The 18112-nt window shown below is 40.6% G+C and overlaps 1 protein-coding gene and 1 pseudogene across 2 annotated transcripts; both read left to right on the top strand.

The window, feature by feature from the left end:
• The first annotated feature begins 1845 nt into the window (after positions 1 to 1845).
• LOC146247318 (uncharacterized) lies at positions 1846 to 8098 on the top strand. The gene is made up of 11 exons (XM_084682859.1): positions 1846 to 1955; positions 2187 to 2305; positions 2388 to 2486; positions 2658 to 2756; positions 3330 to 3341; positions 4255 to 4398; positions 4847 to 4878; positions 7241 to 7340; positions 7423 to 7521; positions 7695 to 7796; positions 7950 to 8098. The coding sequence occupies exons 2-10, from the start codon at positions 2221 to 2223 to the stop codon at positions 7793 to 7795; spliced, it is 771 nt and encodes a 256-aa protein (XP_084538985.1). The 5' UTR covers positions 1846 to 1955; positions 2187 to 2220; the 3' UTR covers position 7796; positions 7950 to 8098.
• Positions 8099 to 9292: 1194 nt separating this feature from the next.
• LOC146247317 (sulfotransferase 2B1-like) lies at positions 9293 to 14740 on the top strand (annotated as a pseudogene). The gene is made up of 6 exons (XR_014732270.1): positions 9293 to 9431; positions 9946 to 10153; positions 10462 to 10588; positions 11406 to 11503; positions 13863 to 14043; positions 14301 to 14740. The product of XR_014732270.1 is annotated as a sulfotransferase 2B1-like (transcript).
• The last annotated feature ends 3372 nt before the right edge of the window (positions 14741 to 18112 follow it).

Raw genomic sequence — 18112 nt, 5'->3', positions numbered from 1 at the left:
TTGGGGTGAGTGTATGAGTGTGTGTGTGGTAGGGTGGTGGTGTGAGGGAGGCGATGGGGTGATGAGTGTATGTGTGAGGTGTGGGTGAGAGAAAGAGAGAGAGCAAGGGGGCGAAAGAGAGAGTTGAGACTAGATAGAGTCTAGATAGAGTTTAGATAGAGTTTAGATAGTTCAGAGAGAGTTCAGAGAGAGTGAGAGTTGAGAGAAAGTGAGAGTTCAGAGAGAGTGAGAGTTGAGAGAGAGAGAGAGAGAGAGAGAGAGAGAGAGAGAGAGAGAGAGAGAGAGAGAGAGAGAGAGAGGGTGGGGGCGAAATGGTAGTGTAGCAATTCCAGTTTTGAGTCATCAGCTGGGCGTAGCTTTGTGCTGAGTAAGTGGGAGAGAGTGAGGGGTCCCAGAGCTGAGAGGGAAAGGTTGGCAGAGAGAAAACGCTCATACAACCTCCCCACACAATTATTTATCTATAGTAAGGCGCTCTGGATAAGATGTTATAATATTTTATTTTATTTTAATTGTATTCCACTTAGTATTGCTAGTTTATGTATCCTTAGTATAGTTAGACCATATATTTAAATTTAAGATTCCTATATGTTTATTGTCTGCACCTTCCTGCCAATGCAAATTCCTTGTCTGTGCAAACCTACATGGCAAATAAACAAATAAACCGAATTCTGATTCCGATAAGGGAGTTATTAACTTTAATGGAACCCATCTTAACGACACATTGATACCAAGGAAAAGGGCTTCACACGAGAACTTTCCCTTTCCATGGAACCATAACATGGCTTGGGGGGTGATGTATCAAAGAGAAATACCACACCTTCTTTTGCTTTATTGCTTCATCACTGGAACAGTTTTTTAGAGATACATGTTCTGAAGTGATGCAATCGAGGCCATCCAGTAAGAGACACGTTGATACCAAGCAAAAGGGCTTCACACGAGAACTTCCCTTTCCATGGAACCATAACATGGCTTGGGGGGTGATGCATCAAAGACAGATACTACACCCTCTTTTGGTTTATTGCATCATCACTGGAACTGGTTTAATTTCTGGATACAAATCTGGATAATTTATCAACATAGTTGCCTAGTCAAGCAGGGACGTGCACAGGAATTTTGAAGGGCAGTTGCTCAGAAATAGCCTGCCTACTAATGATAATAATTAATGTAATACATTACTTCAATCATTTATTCTTCTTGTTATAACAAAATTTTATAAACTAACCATCAGCAGACAAGTAGCTTGGTTTTCCTACCAAAAAATTCTACGGTTTGAACCCTAATGCCACACTAATACTAAATCCTTAAGGGATTGTTAGTCATTTTTCTAACCAATTAGATAAGTCTATTCCTTTCAATTTCACAGATGCTTAACAGCATTCTCACAATAATGCTAATGAATTGGGTGTGCTTGCCGAAGGCAAGGACGTTACTTTTTTAAAGTAACGTTCCCAACGCTGACTAGGACTATGTTCCAACACTGGATTTTTAGGTTTTACAAATGTTGATGAAAACGTAGACCAAAGATTAGAGGTGTAGAGAGATGCCTCTATTTGTGTTCATATCTGTGATCAATCCATTTCATTGTTTCTATCCATCCATTATCTGTAAAAAGGTGACTCCATTAGCATGTGGATATGTGATGAGATTATAAAGTAGTGTAACAGTAGTCTTACTATAACAGTCAGCCAAATGTTTAATCCGACTTATTTCCAATTTCCGAATTGTTATTTTTTGTCCTGAAATTGACCTCAGCTGATGACAAACCTCACATATCCTCTTCAGATTCTGTGGAAACATTAAGCTGAACAAAGAAAACTGCTTTTAACCATTTAAGGAAGTTCCTCCTCTTAAACAGACATGAACACACTTGTTCAGGATCTTTATAAAAGCAGTCTTCTCTCCTCAGGTCAACAACAAGCTCAGCTCAAAGCCCAGGACAACAACTGATACCAGTGGTAAGATGGAGATTGCATGCATGTCTGTTTTTCAGTCAACTGCTTTCTTTTAGACAACTCATTTACTGTCATATATTTCATGTTGCATTATATTATTCAGGCTATGACAGACTCTCTTACACTTTGTGCCAACGTTAAATGTTCAAAGAGAGAAACCCAATACGCTTAAACATGTCAAACATTTTGACTGAACCCATTTGTATGATAATCATGGTTTTACTTTCCTCTCAGTCATTCTCTGACTCTCTAGATCTCAGCAGGAACAATGTCGAACATTGGTAATACCGACAACATCCACGTGGGCTGCAACTCAGGCAACGTTGGTTCCAATAATGCCTTCTCCGTTAAAGGTAGATCTGATTGTGTCTATTCTCTTCTGTCAGGTTGTCTTGACAGTTTCATCAAATTTCTTTCTCGCATGTTCTCTTACAGGATGTGTTGGACCCAATGCTGCTGTGGGCAACACCTCTTGCGTCGATGTCGGAAATAATGCAGGATGCATTGGATCAGGCAACACTGTTGATATGAAAGGCAAGATGTTCTTCTTATTGCTTATCCTCTTAATAATTTGAATTCAATTGCCAGAACTGTATCAACAGTCCAGTTTATTACTTATGTTCAGATATCAGGATCTTAAAGGCAAAAATCTGAGTTTCTATTGTCAACTCTGAATTCCTTATCTCAATTCTCATATTTTAACAGGAGGAGTGGGAGCTGGTCAACGGGTTGGCAACACCTCCAATGTTAACGCTTGTTCTAACTCCGGATCCATTGGTTCAGGGAATCGCATCAACATGAGCTGAGGTAAGAAATAGAAGAGATTTACTGTCAGATATCAACATATGCGTGTGATATGTTAATTATTTACCTGTCAATGGATCATTGTAAAACTATAATCTGGATTTTCTCATCAATATCTTTGATCTTTTTTCCTCTCTTTGTGTTTCTCCCTTTTAGGAAATCGGCCTCCAACTCTTCTAAAAACAATGCAACATTTGTTGATTGTAGAATTCATGATTTCCAATCAACAGAAAGAGCGAGTGATGTGATGAATGTAAAGGAAATATGAGTGTAAATAAAGTAGAGTACCTGCTCTATGAAACCGTCATTGGCTGAATATTTATCATTTCTACTGACCTTGCTCTGAGGGATATTTACTGCCTTCAATGTGTTCTCAGTCTTTGTCCTTCATCCAAACACTGTGATGAATTTGTTTTCATTGTGGATTTGTCTTTGTGATATAGTTTTTGTCAGTAAACTGACTAACTAGCAGTAGGGTTTTCGAAATACATATTCCAGTATTGAACCTAAAATGATTTACTGGGATTGCACACTGATAATCTCCCTTCAATCTGTTATGCGTCTGTAAAACAGTGGCTGCACCAGGTATGACGTAGTTGCGTCATAAAGTTAGCGTTAACAAGGCCCCCCCATTTCTAGGGAAGATATGATTGGTCAATTTCACTGTCAATGGAAATTTGCCTTTCATTGAATTTCTATCAAGCGGCACTCTGTAAAATTAATAGCTGGACCACCAATCACAGAGCTAGCTGCATAGCATTTTTCTCCCAACAACGGAGGCAGCAAAATTCTGATAGGGTGACAAAACAGGATTTTTTCATTTAACTCTTCACATTACAACATAAACGGAATAGGGCAGGATTGAATGTCTTATTTCAGAAACATTTTAAAATTATGGATTAATAAAATACAATTATAACAGATTACTTTTAAAATAAATATTTGTAGAATATATTAGGCCCTCTCTGAGGGCCTAGAGGGCCTAGAGGGCCTAGAGGGCCCTGACGGTTCACCACTGATACTCATTGCACGCTATATAAAGCAGTTAAACTCAAGTGCATGGACCAGAAACAGACGCGTTTCTTTACTTTCACTTTGATTCAAACAAACAAACAAACAAACCCTAAACAGACAATCCTCTCCTCAAACGCACTGCTCACTCACCGATAGCGTCTCTGTTGTCTCCTGCACACTGTCCAGATTTTCCTTTCTGCACACCTGACGCTCATTAACTCAGTGCCTTTTGTATGCTGGATGCTATTGGTATCGCGCGACCATTCACTAATTTGTCTTAACAGTCACCCTAATTAAGAGGATCATGGTGTGAACTGTGTTCAGAAGCCACTACTGCATCGTCTCTATTATTCTTACAACCACACATGAACATCACCGTTGTGACTTCATTTGTTCCATGACCTCCACACAGTCCGCCTCTTCAGCACCACTTCCCCTCGCTTATTTAAGGCTGCTGTGGTACAAACTCTCTTCTTTCTGACAGGAAGCCTACTAGACATGGCCCGTCTGGATGTGACTGAGACTGTCGAGGGCGTCTTCTTCCCTGGGAACCTGCACACCCAGGACTCCCTGCAGCAGGCCCGGGGCTTTCAAAACAAAACAGCCCACAACACAGTGGTGCTGCTAGGTTAGTCGGTCTGTGTGTGCGTGTGTCTTTCTATCTGGCTCTCTGAGAATCTATGACAGTGTGGAAGAAATTGGGATTTCCTGTGTGCTTACATTATTCACTAATCAATAGAACTAGTCATTGGATACTAGTTAGTATGTTCTCATGTAAGCTTGCTATTATTAAAAGTAGATTATGTCTATGTGTCAGACTGTTGTAACGTCATTACTGCCTGACTGTCACTATCTATGTTTACATTCTTGTGCCCTATAAAAGATGGTCCTCCGGCATTCAGAGCGGAGAGAGACATCGTTGAGACCTAAGCCTGGTGTTGTGTTGTCATTTATTGTGAGGGGTCTGGTTTTTCTCTCCCAATCTACAGATTGATAATACTTATTAAAATCCAGAACTTAACTGAACTTAGTCACTCCGTTTATGAAGAGACGGACAAAACACTCTTCATCAACAGGCACCACGTGGATGCAGGAAGTGGTGACTCTAGTAAGTAGGCGAGGGGATCCCCAGAAGTCCCAGACTGTGCCTAACTGGGAGCGGGCGCCCTGCTGGAGCAGTACTACAGCAGCCAGGTGGTAGGGGCCTCCCAGGGCCCACGTCTTCTCACCACACACCTGCCATACAGCTTTCTGGGAAACGCGTTGCATTTCTCCATCTTCATAATTACAGCAGTGTGATGTTTTTTCCACAACAGTATCTCGGCAAATCTTTGATGGATTCAAAGCCGCATTTACGCAGAACCCTGTTCTGAGGATGTCTAAAATATTTTTGGTGCATTTTACCTGCTTTAGCGGCTGGGCCACCTCATTGCCGCTTGCAGCTATATTTTTTATGTGTTTCCCTTCTCGTGATATGTTCAGGCATTTAGCCTACTCATATTGCATTCATTTATTAATAAAGAACCCACTTTGAAGCTTACACTAACCTTTTCCACTGTTGACACTTGCGCTACTAACTCCTTCAGTTACTGGCGCAAAACATGATTTGGTCGCACAAATTATTTATAGTAAGCCGCTCTGGATAATAATGAACAATAATGAACCTGTAATTTAAGATTTGGATGTGTTTGTTTGCACCTTTCTGCCACAGTAAATTCTGTGTTTGTGTAAACCTACATGGCAAATAAACCGAATTCTGATTCTGATTAGGGAGTTATTAACTTTAATGGAACCCATCTAAACGACACATTGATACCAAGGAAAAGGGCTTCACACGAGAACTTTCCCTTTCCATGGAACCATAACATGGCTTGGGGGGTGATGTATCAAAGAGAAATACCACACCTTTTTTGCTTTATTGCTTCATCATTGGAACAGTTTTTTAGAGAAACATATTCTGAAGTGATGCCATCGAGGCCATCCAGTAAGAGACACGTTGATACCAAGGAAAAGGGCTTCACACGAGAACTTCCCTTTCCATGGAACAGTAACATGGCTTGGGAGGTGATGTATCAAAGACAAATACTACACCCTCTTTTGGTTTATTGCTTCATCACTGGAACTGGTTTAATTTCTGGATAAAAATCAGGATCATTTATCAACATAGTTGCCCAGTCAAGCAGGGACGTGCACAGGAATTTTGAGGGCAGTTGCTCCCCCCCCCCCCCCCCCCCAAAAAAAGAAAAAAATAGCTAATAGAAATATATAATAATTCATGTAATGCATTACTTCCATCGTTTATTCTTCTTGTTATAACAAAATGTTATAAACTAACCATCAGCAGATGTAGCTTGGTTTTCCTACCAAAAAAATCAACGGTTTGAATAATGCCACACTAATACTAAGTCCTTAAGGGACAATCGGGGGAATGTTAGTCATTTTTTTAACCAATTAGATGAGTCTATTCCTTTCAATTTCACAGATGCTTAACAGCATTCCCACAATAATAATATATATATGTGAGAGAACCAAGGTTGTGCTCTTGCCGAAGGCAAGCACACCCAATTACTTTTTTAAAGTAACGTTCCCAACGCTGACTAGGACTATGTTCCAACACTGGATTTTTAGGTTTTACAAATGTTGATGAAAACGTAGACCAAAGATTAGAGGTGTAGAGAGATGCCTCTATTTGTGTTCATATCTGTGATCAATCCATTTCATTGTTTCTATCCATCCATTATCTGTAAAAAGGTGACTCCATTAGCATGTGGATATGTGATGAGATTATAAAGTAGTGTAACAGTAGTCTTACTATAACAGTCAGCCAAATGTTTAATACAACTTGTTTCCAATTTCCGAATTAATATTTTTTTTTCTTGAAATTGACCTCAGCTGATGACAAACCTCACATATCCTCTTCAGATTCTGTGGAAACGTTAAGCTGAACAAAGAAAACTGCTTTGAACCTATAAGGGCCGGGTATCCCAGATTCGTTAAGAAGCTCTTAACGCTAAAATCTTCTTAAGGACGTTCTAAGAGCATTCTAGAGCGCCCTTAGAACGTTCTTAAGACGCTCTTAGTGTTAAGAGCTTCTTAACGAATCTGGGAAACCCGCCCAAGGAAGTTCCTCCTCTTAAACAGACATGAACACACTTGTTCAGGATCTTTATAAAAGCAGTCTTCTCTCCTCAGGTCAACAAGCTCAGCTCAAAGCACAGGACTAAAACCAGTGGTAAGATGGAGATTGCATGCATGTCTGTTTTTCAGTCTACTGCTTTCTTTTAGACAACTCATTTACTGTCATATTTTATGTTGCATTAGATATTCAGGCTATGACAGACTCTCTTACAACATAAGATATTCAAAGAGAGAAACCCAATGCGCTAAAACATGTCAAACATTTTTGACTGAACCCATTTGTATGATAATCATGGTTTTACTTTCCTCTCAGTCATTCTCTGACTCTCTAGATCTCAGCAGGAACAATGTCGAACATTGGTAATACCGACAACATCCACGTGGGCTGCAACTCAGGCAACGTTGGTTCCAATAATGCCTTCGCCGTTAAAGGTAGATCTGAGTGTGTCTATTCTCTTCTGTCAGGTTGTCTTGACAGTTTCATCAAATTTCTTTCTCGCATGTTCTCTTACAGGATGTGTTGGACCCAATGCTGCTGTGGGCAACACCTCTTGCGTCGATGTCGGATATAATGCAGGATGCATTGGATCAGGCAACACAGTTGATATGAAAGGCAAGATGTTCTTCTTATTGCTTATATCCTCTTAATAAATTGAATTCAATTGCCAGAACTGTATCAACAGTCCAGTTTATTACTTATGTTCAGATATCAGGATCTTAAAGGCAAAAATCTGAGTTTCTATTGTCAACTCTGAATTCCTTATCTCAATTCTCATATTTTAACAGGAGGAGTGGGAGCTGGTCAACGGGTTGGCAACACCTCCAATGTTAACGCTTGTTCTAACTCCGGATCCATTGGTTCAGGGAATCGCATCAACATGAGCTGAGGTAAGAAATAGAAGAGATTTACTGTCAGATATCAACATATGCGTGTGATATGTTAATTATTTACCTGTCAATGGATCATTGTAAAACTATAATCTGGATTTTCTCATCAATATCTTTGATCTTTTTTCCTCTCTTTGTGTTTCTCCCTTTTAGGAAATCGGCCTCCAACTCTTCTAAAAACAATGCAACATTTGTTGATTGTAGAATTCATGATTTCAAATCAACAGAAAGAGCGAGTGATGTGATGAATGTAAAGGAAATATGAGTGTAAATAAAGTAGAGTACCTGCTCTATGAAACCGTCATTGGCTGAATATTTATCATTTCTACTGACCTTGCTCTGAGGGATATTCACTGCCTTCAAAGTGTTCTCAGTCTTTGTCCTTCATCCAAACACTGTGATGAATTTGTTTTCATTGTGGATTTGTCTTTGTGATATAGTTTTTGTCAGTAAACTGATTAACTAGCAGTAGGGTTTTCGAAATACATATTCCAGTATTGAACCTAAAATGATTTACTGGGATTGCACACTGATAATCTTCCTTCAATCTGTTATGCGTCTGTAAAACAGTGGCTGCACCAGGTATGACGTAGTTGCGTCATAAAGTTAGCGTTAACAAGGCCCCCCCATTTCTAGGGAAGATATGATTAGTCAATTTCACTGTCAATAGAAATTTGCCTTTCATTGAATTTCTATCAAGCGGCACTCTGTAAAGTTAATAGCTGGATCACCAATCACAGAGCTAGCTGCATAGCATTTTTCTCCCAACAACGGAGGCAGCAGAATTCTGATAGGGTGACAAAACAGGATTTTTTCATTTAACTCTTCACATTACAACATAAACGGAATAGGGCAGGATTGAATGTCTTATTTCAGAAACATTTTAAAATTATGGATTAATAAAATACAATTATAACAGATTACTTTTAAAATAAATATTTGTAGAATATATTAGGCCCTCTCTGAGGGCCTAGAGGGCCTAGAGGGCCCTGACGGTTCACCACTGATACTCATTGCACGCTATATAAAGCAGTTAAACTCAAGTGCATGGACCAGAAACAGACGCGTTTCTTTACTTTCACTTTGATTCAAACAAACAAACAAACAAACCCTAAACAGACAATCCTCTCCTCAAACGAACTGCTCACTCACCGATAGCGTCTCTGTTGTCTCCTGCACACTGTCCAGATTTTAATTTCTGCACACCTGACATTAACTCAGTGCCTTTTGTATGCTGGATGCTATTGGTATCGCGCGACCATTCACTAATTTGTCTTAACAGTCACCCTAATTAAGAGGATCATGGTGTGAACTGTGTTCAGAAGCCACTACTGCATCATCTCTATTATTCTTACAACCACACATGAACATCACCGTTGTGACTTCATTTGTTCCATGACCTCCACACAGTCCGCCTCTTCAGCACCACTTCCCCTCGCTTATTTAAGGCTGCTGTGGTACAAACTCTCTTCTTTCTGACAGGAAGCCTACTAGACATGGCCCGTCTGGATGTGACTGAGACTGTCGAGGGTGTCTTCTTCCCTGGGAACCTGCACACCCAGGACTCCCTGCAGCAGGCCCGGGGCTTTCACTTCCAGGATTCGGACACACTAATCGTCACTTACCCCAAGTCAGGTGAGAAGAGTAAAGCTCACCACTCTTTCAAAACAAAACAGCCCACAACACAGTGGTGCTGCTAGGTTAGTTGGTCTGTGTGTGTGTGTGTGTCTTTCTATCTGGCTCTCTGAGAATCTATGACAGTGTGGAAGAAATTGGGATTTCCTGTGTGCTTACATTATTCACTAATCAATAGAACTAGTCATTGGATACTAGTTAGTATGTTCTCATGTAAGCTTGCTATTAATAAGAGTAGATTGTGTCTATGTGTCAGACTGTTGTAACGTCATTACTGCCTGACTATCACTATCTATGTTTACATTCTTGTGCCCTATAGAAGATGGTCCTCCGGCCTTCAGAGCGGAGAGAGACATCGTTGAGACCTAAGCCTGGTGTTGTGTTGTCATTTATTGCGAGGGGTCTGGTTTTCTCTCCCAATCTGCAGATTGATAATACTTATTAAAATCCAGAACTTAACTGAACTTAGTCACTCCGTTTATGAAGAGACGGACAAACCACTCCTCATCAACAGGCACCACGTGGATGCAGGAAGTGGTGACTCTAGTAAGTAGGCGAGGGGATCCCCAGAAGTCCCAGACTGTGCCTAACTGGGAGCGGGCGCCCTGCTGGAGCAGTACTACAGCAGCCAGGTGGTAGGGGCCTCCCAGGGCCCACGTCTTCTCACCACACACCTTCCATACAGCTTTCTGGGAAACGCGTTGCAGGGCTTCAAAGCCAAGGTCAGTCTCCTGTGAGCTATGCATCTTTATGTTTCTGTCTCTGCTCTGGTGATTCTATGGAGAGCAAAAGTGCATTCGTAACATTCGCTGTTACATAAACTGAAACATAAGTTTCTCTCTTAGAGTTTCTTTCAAATTATGATATTTCAGTTCACAACATGATTGATGTGAAGAATTGGGATGAAACTATGCGAAAGGGAGTTTTTGAGAAACAAAAGAGACAGAACCCATTGGTAGTCTGTCAGTTAGTATCTCATGACTGCATTGACTAACAAACTGTCGCTGTCATTTCTTCATTTCTCTCTCAGGTGATCTATGTGAGCAGGAACCCTAAAGATGTGGCAGTCTCTTTCTACCACTTCCACAAGATGGCTAACTTCCTCCCTGAGCCTGGTTCCTTTAAAGACTTTCTGGACAGGTTTCTGGAAGTTACAGGTAAGATGAAATGACTGTCTGCAAATTGTGATGGAAATCTGAGAATCAAGAAACTAAATAAGTCTCTTACTGTACCCTAATGCTGTGGAAGTACAAAGTCAATGAAGTCAGTTTCCAAATACAAGTTCAAGACAAAATAGTATTTATTACATATATATAAGGTGCAGGTGTCTGATACACTCAAGCTGAGCCTCTCAGAGGACTGGACAAAGAAAACAGGAATGAAGGGCAATAGTATCACAATATGTTTTTTTTCAACTCTCACTTGAAACGTCAGGTGGGTGACAATCAACATAGCCTACGCAAGCACAGAGAGAAGCTCTGCAGGTGTTAGATATTATTTGTTTAGTCTTTAGATAGTGCTCCTCGAAATGCCATTGACGTTCCATGTTCTCATGAGCCAATATAGCAGGGTGTAGATCAAACATAATGTAGACGTAATATAGAAATCATTGTATGTAATCTTTATTATTGTTAATTGATCAATGTTTAATGACAGACCACCACAAAACCCCAAAGCTGTATTTATTGAATAAAGGTTTCTTCAGAAACACACAGAATACACAGTCTGCCAGACTCTGATAAAGAGCCCTCCCAAGGACAGGCCTGTTATACATGTAGAAAGCACTGCAGCCTCCAGCACACAACAGGCTCTTCTTCATATTATCAGAACACAAGGTTACAGCTTTCTCAGCAACGAGCTAGACAGTCTTATTGATATAACAATTTCGATCACAAATTACATACAGATCTAATAGATCAAATGTAATCTAAACTATGCCCAACAATGGCTGATCTCACGCAAACGTTTTTACAGTTCACTACGGATCTTGGTTTGATCATGTGAAAGGCTGGACCAGTCAAGTCGACCTTGTGGACAATTTCCTTTATATCTCCTATGAAGAGATGTGGCTGGTAGGACAACTCATCCAGATCAAACTGCTTTTACTGTTGCCATTAACCACACAACAGCTATAGACAGCATTACATCAATTTACAACTTCAAAATGCATAAAGTAGTATTGTATTTTGTTCCATCCATTGTATCAATGGAGCACAATGCAAAATACAGTAGAGATATGTTGACATCATATACATTGATACTAAATTGATCAGACGTCCCTGTTGATGTGCACTGTGTTCATTATGTTATAGCATAGCATATTTTTTTTTTTTTTTTTTTTAACCTTTATTTAACCAGGAAAGTCCCATTGAGATTAAGAACCTATTTTTCAAGGGAGTCCTGGCCAAGAGGCAGCAACAATTTACATGATCAATCACAATAATACACTCACAAGACACAAATTAAAATTAAAATTAAAAAAGCTGTTATCAAATAAAATCAGAAAAAACTGTTTTCAATTAAAATAATAAAAACAGTTCCAAGTAAATTAAAAATCATAAAAAACAACTACAAGTAGAAGAGGTGTTCTGAAATGCTCTCAGCTTAGATTTAAAAGCGTTCAAAGAAATCAATTCAGTTAGTTTAAAATCTTTTTGCAGCCAATTCCATGTGGTGGGAGCAGAATGGATGAAAGACCTTTTTCCTAATTCTGTGCGCGCAAATGGAACTGACAGAAGCATCTGATTGTTTGAACGCAGATTGTGGGAAGCAACACTTTTCTGTGTGATTAAGTTACAAATATAGGAGGGAAGTAGCCCTAACATGGCCTTATAAATAAAAGTACACCAGTGTCCCAGCCTTCTGGTGGACAAAGAGGGCCAACCCACTCGAGAATACAAGTCAAAGTGATGGGTCAGGGCTCCACAATTAGTAATGAACCTCAGCGAAGCATGATAAACAGCATCAATCTTACATAGACAATTAGCTGAGGCATTCATATAAATCAAGTCTCCATAATCTAAACTGGATAAAAACGTTGCAGTGACAAGTAGCTTTTTGACCTCAAAAGAAAAACAAAATTTGTTCCTGTAGAAGAAACCCAATTTGAGTTTCAGTTTCTTCACAAGATTATCAATATGGGGTTTGAAGGAAAGGGAATCATCAATCAACACACCAAGATATTTGTACATACGAACCACCTCTATGACATTTCCCTCAAGAGTGGACACTGAGGGGACAATTTGAGGTACTTTTTTGGAAGTTGAAAACAACATTTGTTTAGTCTTGTCAGAATTGAGAACTAGTTTTAACTGCAGGAGTGTTTGCTGGACTACATCAAAAGCTTTCTGCAGAGATTCAACAGCTCTAGCAGGAGTTGAACCAAAACAGTAAATAATTGTGTCATCTGCATAAAGATGCATGTTAGCATCTGACACATTTTTTCCCAAATCATTAATGTACATAATGAACAAGAGGGGTCCTAATATTGAACCCTGTGGCACCCCCTTGTGGACATTCACAAATTCAGAACACAGACCATCATATTTAATACACTGAGTCCTGTCACTCAAATAATCTGTGAACCAGGAAACTACATGATTTGACAAACCCAAGCAAAGAAGCCTATGCTTTAAAACAGCATGGTCCACAGTGTCAAAAGCCTTCGACAGGTCAATAAAAAGTGAAGCACAGTGCTGCTTCTTATCCAGACCAACTAATATATCATTAATCACTTGTGTAGCTGCAGTGATGGTACTATGCTTTTTCCTGAAGCCTGATTGCAGTTTTGAGAGAAGGTCATTGGAGGTTAGAAACTCTTTTAACTGATCACACACAAGAGATTCAAGGATTTTTGACAAGGCACACAGAATTGATATTGGCCTGTAATTAGTTAAAGCTGCTGGATCACCTCCTTTTAATAAGGGGGTAACAAAAGCTGACTTCCAAACGGATGGGATTTCTTTGTTTTCAATTGAGATATTAAAAAGGATTGTAAGAGGCGGTGCTACAAAATCAGCTGCTAATTTTAAAAAGTAGGGCTCTATTGAATCAGGTCCAGGGGATTTTCTGCTATCCAATGTTTTGAGGGCCTGATGCACTTGCTGCACAGTAAAAGGTACAAAATTAAAAGGTTCTCCTGTAAACCTTGGAGCCTCTGTGCAGGGAGACACAGGGGCAGCTCCTGTAGAGTCAAACAAAGAACCAGATGATACAAAATGATTGTTAAAACTATTTAGAACCTCAGTTCTATCATAGACTGGGACCGAATCTTTTAGAGTAAATGTCGGAAGAGCCTGAGGGCTTTTACTTGCAGATATAGATTTAATCGGCCCCTATTGGGCCCCTATTGTCACTATTTATACCATAACTCAATTTTCAAGTAATATTTTTGTGAATTTAAAGAAACTGCATCTTTATTTATTCCCAGAGGACCTGCGAGGGTCCATAGAGAAGGTGAGCGCTTTCCTGCAGCAGCCCCTAGTGGACGAGGAGCTCAAACGCTGCCTCTGTCACTGCAGCTTCAGCAGCATGAAGGAGAACCGTATGGTGAACTATACCCTGGTCCCTCAGGACATCATGGACCACAGCAAGGGAAACTTCATGAGGAAAGGTGAAGTTGTATTGTAAAGGGTCCCATTACCTGAATATTGTGTTGTGTTGTGTTGAATTGTATTGGTAATTGTATTGGTAATTGTATTGGGCTTTGTTGTGTTAGAGTTTGTTATCCCTCCCCTCTGCTACCCCCAACTCTACCATACCCTACTCTACACTTCCCTCCCCTAACCCTACACTACTATACCATACCCTAGCCTTCTTTTCCCTACCCTACCTCATTCTGCTGTGTATGCCATGTGATTTTGTGATCAGGTCAAATCGGAGACTGGAGAAACACCTTCTCAGAAGAGCAGAACTGTCACTTTGACACGGTTTTCAGCACCAAGATGAAGGACTGTCATCTGAACTTTGTGTGGGAGGGGCCTGTGAAGGAAGGTGTTTCCTTACGAGAGGAGACGTTCTGAGGATGAAAAGCCCCTGGAGACAGCAATACCAGCTGTCCTCCACTCAGCCTACTACCTGGTCTCATCCATATCACATGGATATTACGAGGGGAGCCTGATGTAATACTGCTGAAGGGTTACTGCCTTCATCTCTTCTTTACTACAGCTGCTGCATTTCTCAGATGCACTTTCAATGATTCCCTTAGTTTCCCTTAGTTTTTGCAAATTACATTTTTAAAGGACGATTTGTTATTTGTAATACCCAGACCCAAAGCAACTACTTTCTTATTTCTGAAAATCACAACTTTTTAAACCATTAAATAAACTTTTTATGAATGTAAACAATGAGTGTCTTGAAAGTATATTTGCACACGCCTCACATCACTTGCTGTGTATGTCTCTCTAGTGGCGGATCTGTTTAATGTCTGTATTCCTACATCCAGATATGTGGGATTAATTTTGTTTTCCCTCTCCTCCATCTCTCCTCCATCTCTCCTCCATCTTTCCTCCAGAATGTACCTTCAGTCGTGAATAAGATCCCTCCCCGTTTCTCTGTAGGTGGCGAAACGCTGAAGAAGCTGCTTCATATCTGTTGCTTTTTGGACATCTCTGACAGTAGTTGACAAGCAACATGTCATGTTTAAGGTTAGATGAGAAGATCAGTCAAGTACGCGAAAGCGCCTAGTAATACAAGTGGCAATACACATTCCTGTACGCGCATGCGTACCTGCGTACCAGTTTAGTGCACCCTTGAATATAATTTCAGTTATATAATAACAGTTGATTGCCTAATATATTTGAAATAAATTAAAATATATATTGCTATGTATCCACACAAAATCATTGACATTTCATTCAAATGCACGTCAAGATTAGTGATAATTTATTTTAAGGGATTATAAAACAGAATGATCAGTTGTTAAAATGTTATCACTGTTTGCATCTACTGTATTTTGTACAGTAAACGTATGTGCAGACTTAAAGTTTGAAGCACATCCATGAAATTGTATTATCTTGCGTAGTAAATTGTCCCATAATTAGTTGTGTGTGACAGGTTACATTTTCAGTTGCACGTGTGAGAAGTTAAATTTTCAGTTGTACATGTGAGAGGTTACATTTTCAGTTGTATGAGAGGTTACATTTTCAGTAATGAATGTGAGAGGTTACATTTTCATTTATGCGTGTGAGAGGTTACATTTTAAGTTCTATGTGTGAGAGGTTACATTTTCAGAAATACATTTGAGAGGTTACATTTTCAAATGTATGTGTGTGTATTTCAATAGTGTTTGTGAAAGGCAAAAGGTCTTCAATGATGAATGAGAGTCAACTTTGAATTATGGCCTACACGGCCCCTCATAAATGTTTACGCTTCCACAGTAACTTGCTGATTCAAGACAACTGGTTATGATTTGTTTAATGTTAACAGAGCACCTGTGAGTGGGACCCCTTTCACATATGTTGAGAACACAAATGATGGTACACTATCGCATGTAAACATATGTGAACTTCTCTGCTGTGGATGGAGTCTGGGTGCTGCCAGGAGGTGTCTCACCAGGGTGTGTTGCAGCTGTGTGTGAGGGTGAGGTAGCGCGCCCCTAGCTGGTACATGGTCCTCAGGGTGCCCGGGCTGCTGTCTAGTGAGTGGCCTCGGTGGAGGGCAGAATCCTGTACTTGGTACCATTCTTGTAATTCTGGTGGGAGTGTTATAGCTGTGGCAGCTTCTTCGGGGCCTGATTGATGATAGAGTACAGTTTATTTTTATTTTTTTATCAAGTCTATCCAACACTAGGCATAATTTTAGGCTGCCTTCAAACATCTGGCAGGGGACAGCAGATTAAATGTAGCCTCTCTGGCTAACTTTTGCAAACGTTCAGTTTTGCTGTTGATTGGTGTGCCATGTCCCTGCAAAATAAATGAATAAATAAAAATAAAATAGTCTGTGCGACTTTGATGTTTGTCATATAGAAGAGCGCAGTGGAGCAGTATCTGTTCTATGGTCTTGGTTTCCCTACTAATGCTTGCACCCACGGCTCCCATTCTTCCCATGACTGGATCAGTGAAGATTCTTGTGGTGCCAATTGTAGCCAGTACGCTAGTGGTGATACCTGGCTGTGGGGGTCTTCTGCTGTTGTATTCATGAATGGATCTGGTTTGCTGAGGGATTTTCATTGAACTCCACTGGCAGGCCGCTTTGGGTACACAAAATATTGGCTTTGAATGCAGAGAATGTCTTTTCTTAATAGATTGATGGGAGTGTGTGCTGAGTACAGTAGAGGCGCTACAATTGGTTTTTCCTTCAATTTGCATTTGTGAGTGGCTCTGTAAGTGGTATCACTTGTGTTTTCCGATAAAGCCTACAGTTTGCATGGATGAACTTGAGAGGGGGAGATTGAAGCCGTCTCTACCCTTTTTTGGGGGGGGGTAGTGAGATTATTAGTGACATCTTTTCCCCTTCAGACTCCTCTGGAAACCTCTAATGCCAGCCTGCAGCTGGCGCCAAATACGAATTTGATGGACAGTCTGCTTTGAGATGTCCTTGTTGTCCGGATCTCCAGCACGCCCATGCTTGCTGATTGTCAGTCAGATTAGGGTTGGATTGTGCTCGTCTGTCCTGCTGTTGGGGTGGGCCTCGTCCTCCTCCCCCATGGGGTCTCCCTCCACGTTGCATAGGTCCACCTCTTCCCTTCCAGGATTGATAGTTGTCATCTGAGGGGTCACCAGGCACTTGGATTGTTGGCCGGGTGATAGTTGGGGGTCCCCAGTCTTCCTCCATCTCTCACCCTGTGCTGCAGTTGTATGACTTAAGTGCACGGCCCCTCTGCTGCTGTGATGTTGCCATGCGCTGTGGGGGTCCTCGTTTGGTCTGACTTCAGATGTTGGCCTGGGTGTAGACATCTTGTCACAGCGGTTTCGTAATTTTATCATCAGGTTGTTTATTTCATACTGCATCCTTTGCAAGGACTCTTCCCAGTCTTGGTATTTTTGATGTTGTCCCACTCTTCCAGCGATCGCTCTCTGCTTTTTTGTTTGGGGCGTTCCCCTACTGAGCGATCTGTTGATTGTTGCACGGGGGTGGCTCCAATGGTCATACTGGTGCCGCTCTGTCCCTGTACTTCCTTTATTCCTCTCTGTAGGATTGGGTATTTTCTCTGTCTTAATCTCTTATTGCTCTGGTTTTTAAATTGATGGGGCTTTATGTTGACCTCTACCTCCTCACAGCATGCTAAGTCAAAGGATATTTCTTTCGGCCAAACTGAATTGCATTTCTCTATGAACTGTTGAATAACTTTTGGTTGTCTGGGTGGCGTTTTTATTTGTTATTTCAGGGAAAATCGGGAATATCAGGGAACCAGCATTTATCCAGCATTCATTGCGTCCAGGAAGGACATTTGATCATCGGGATGGTGGTCATACAGTCAACCTTCCACCTCCATGAGGAAAATAATTATTCTATGGGGTTCAGGAATGGAGAGGTGGGAAGAAAAGTGACACCATTCTGGGATGGGCTGCAAACCACTCGGTGACTGCACGGGAGTGGTGAAATGCCACATTGTCCCATACAAATGTTGGCTGATTTCTTCTCTCTGCATCACTTTCCTCACCTAGCACAACCCTTCCGTAGAGATCATTTTATAACATTTTATTGTTTTCATTACAATATTACTGTATAAATGTAGCAAA

This window comes from Hypomesus nipponensis, chromosome 19, assembly GCF_054491055.1.
Source record: "Hypomesus nipponensis isolate SF chromosome 19, ASM5449105v1, whole genome shotgun sequence".
In the NCBI taxonomy this organism is placed as follows: Eukaryota; Metazoa; Chordata; class Actinopteri; order Osmeriformes; family Osmeridae; genus Hypomesus; species Hypomesus nipponensis.
This window is presented reverse-complemented; position numbering and strand designations above follow the sequence as displayed.

Coding starts and splice junctions, on each gene's coding strand:
- LOC146247318 (XM_084682859.1), top strand. CDS start 2,221: ATGTCGAACATTGGTAATACCGACAACATCCACGTGGGCTGCAACTCA. Junction 2,306..2,387: donor TAATGCCTTCTCCGTTAAAG/GTAGATCTGATT, acceptor GTTCTCTTACAG/GATGTGTTGGACCCAATGCT. Junction 4,879..7,240: donor TGCAGGAAGTGGTGACTCTA/GTAAGTAGGCGA, acceptor CTGACTCTCTAG/ATCTCAGCAGGAACAATGTC.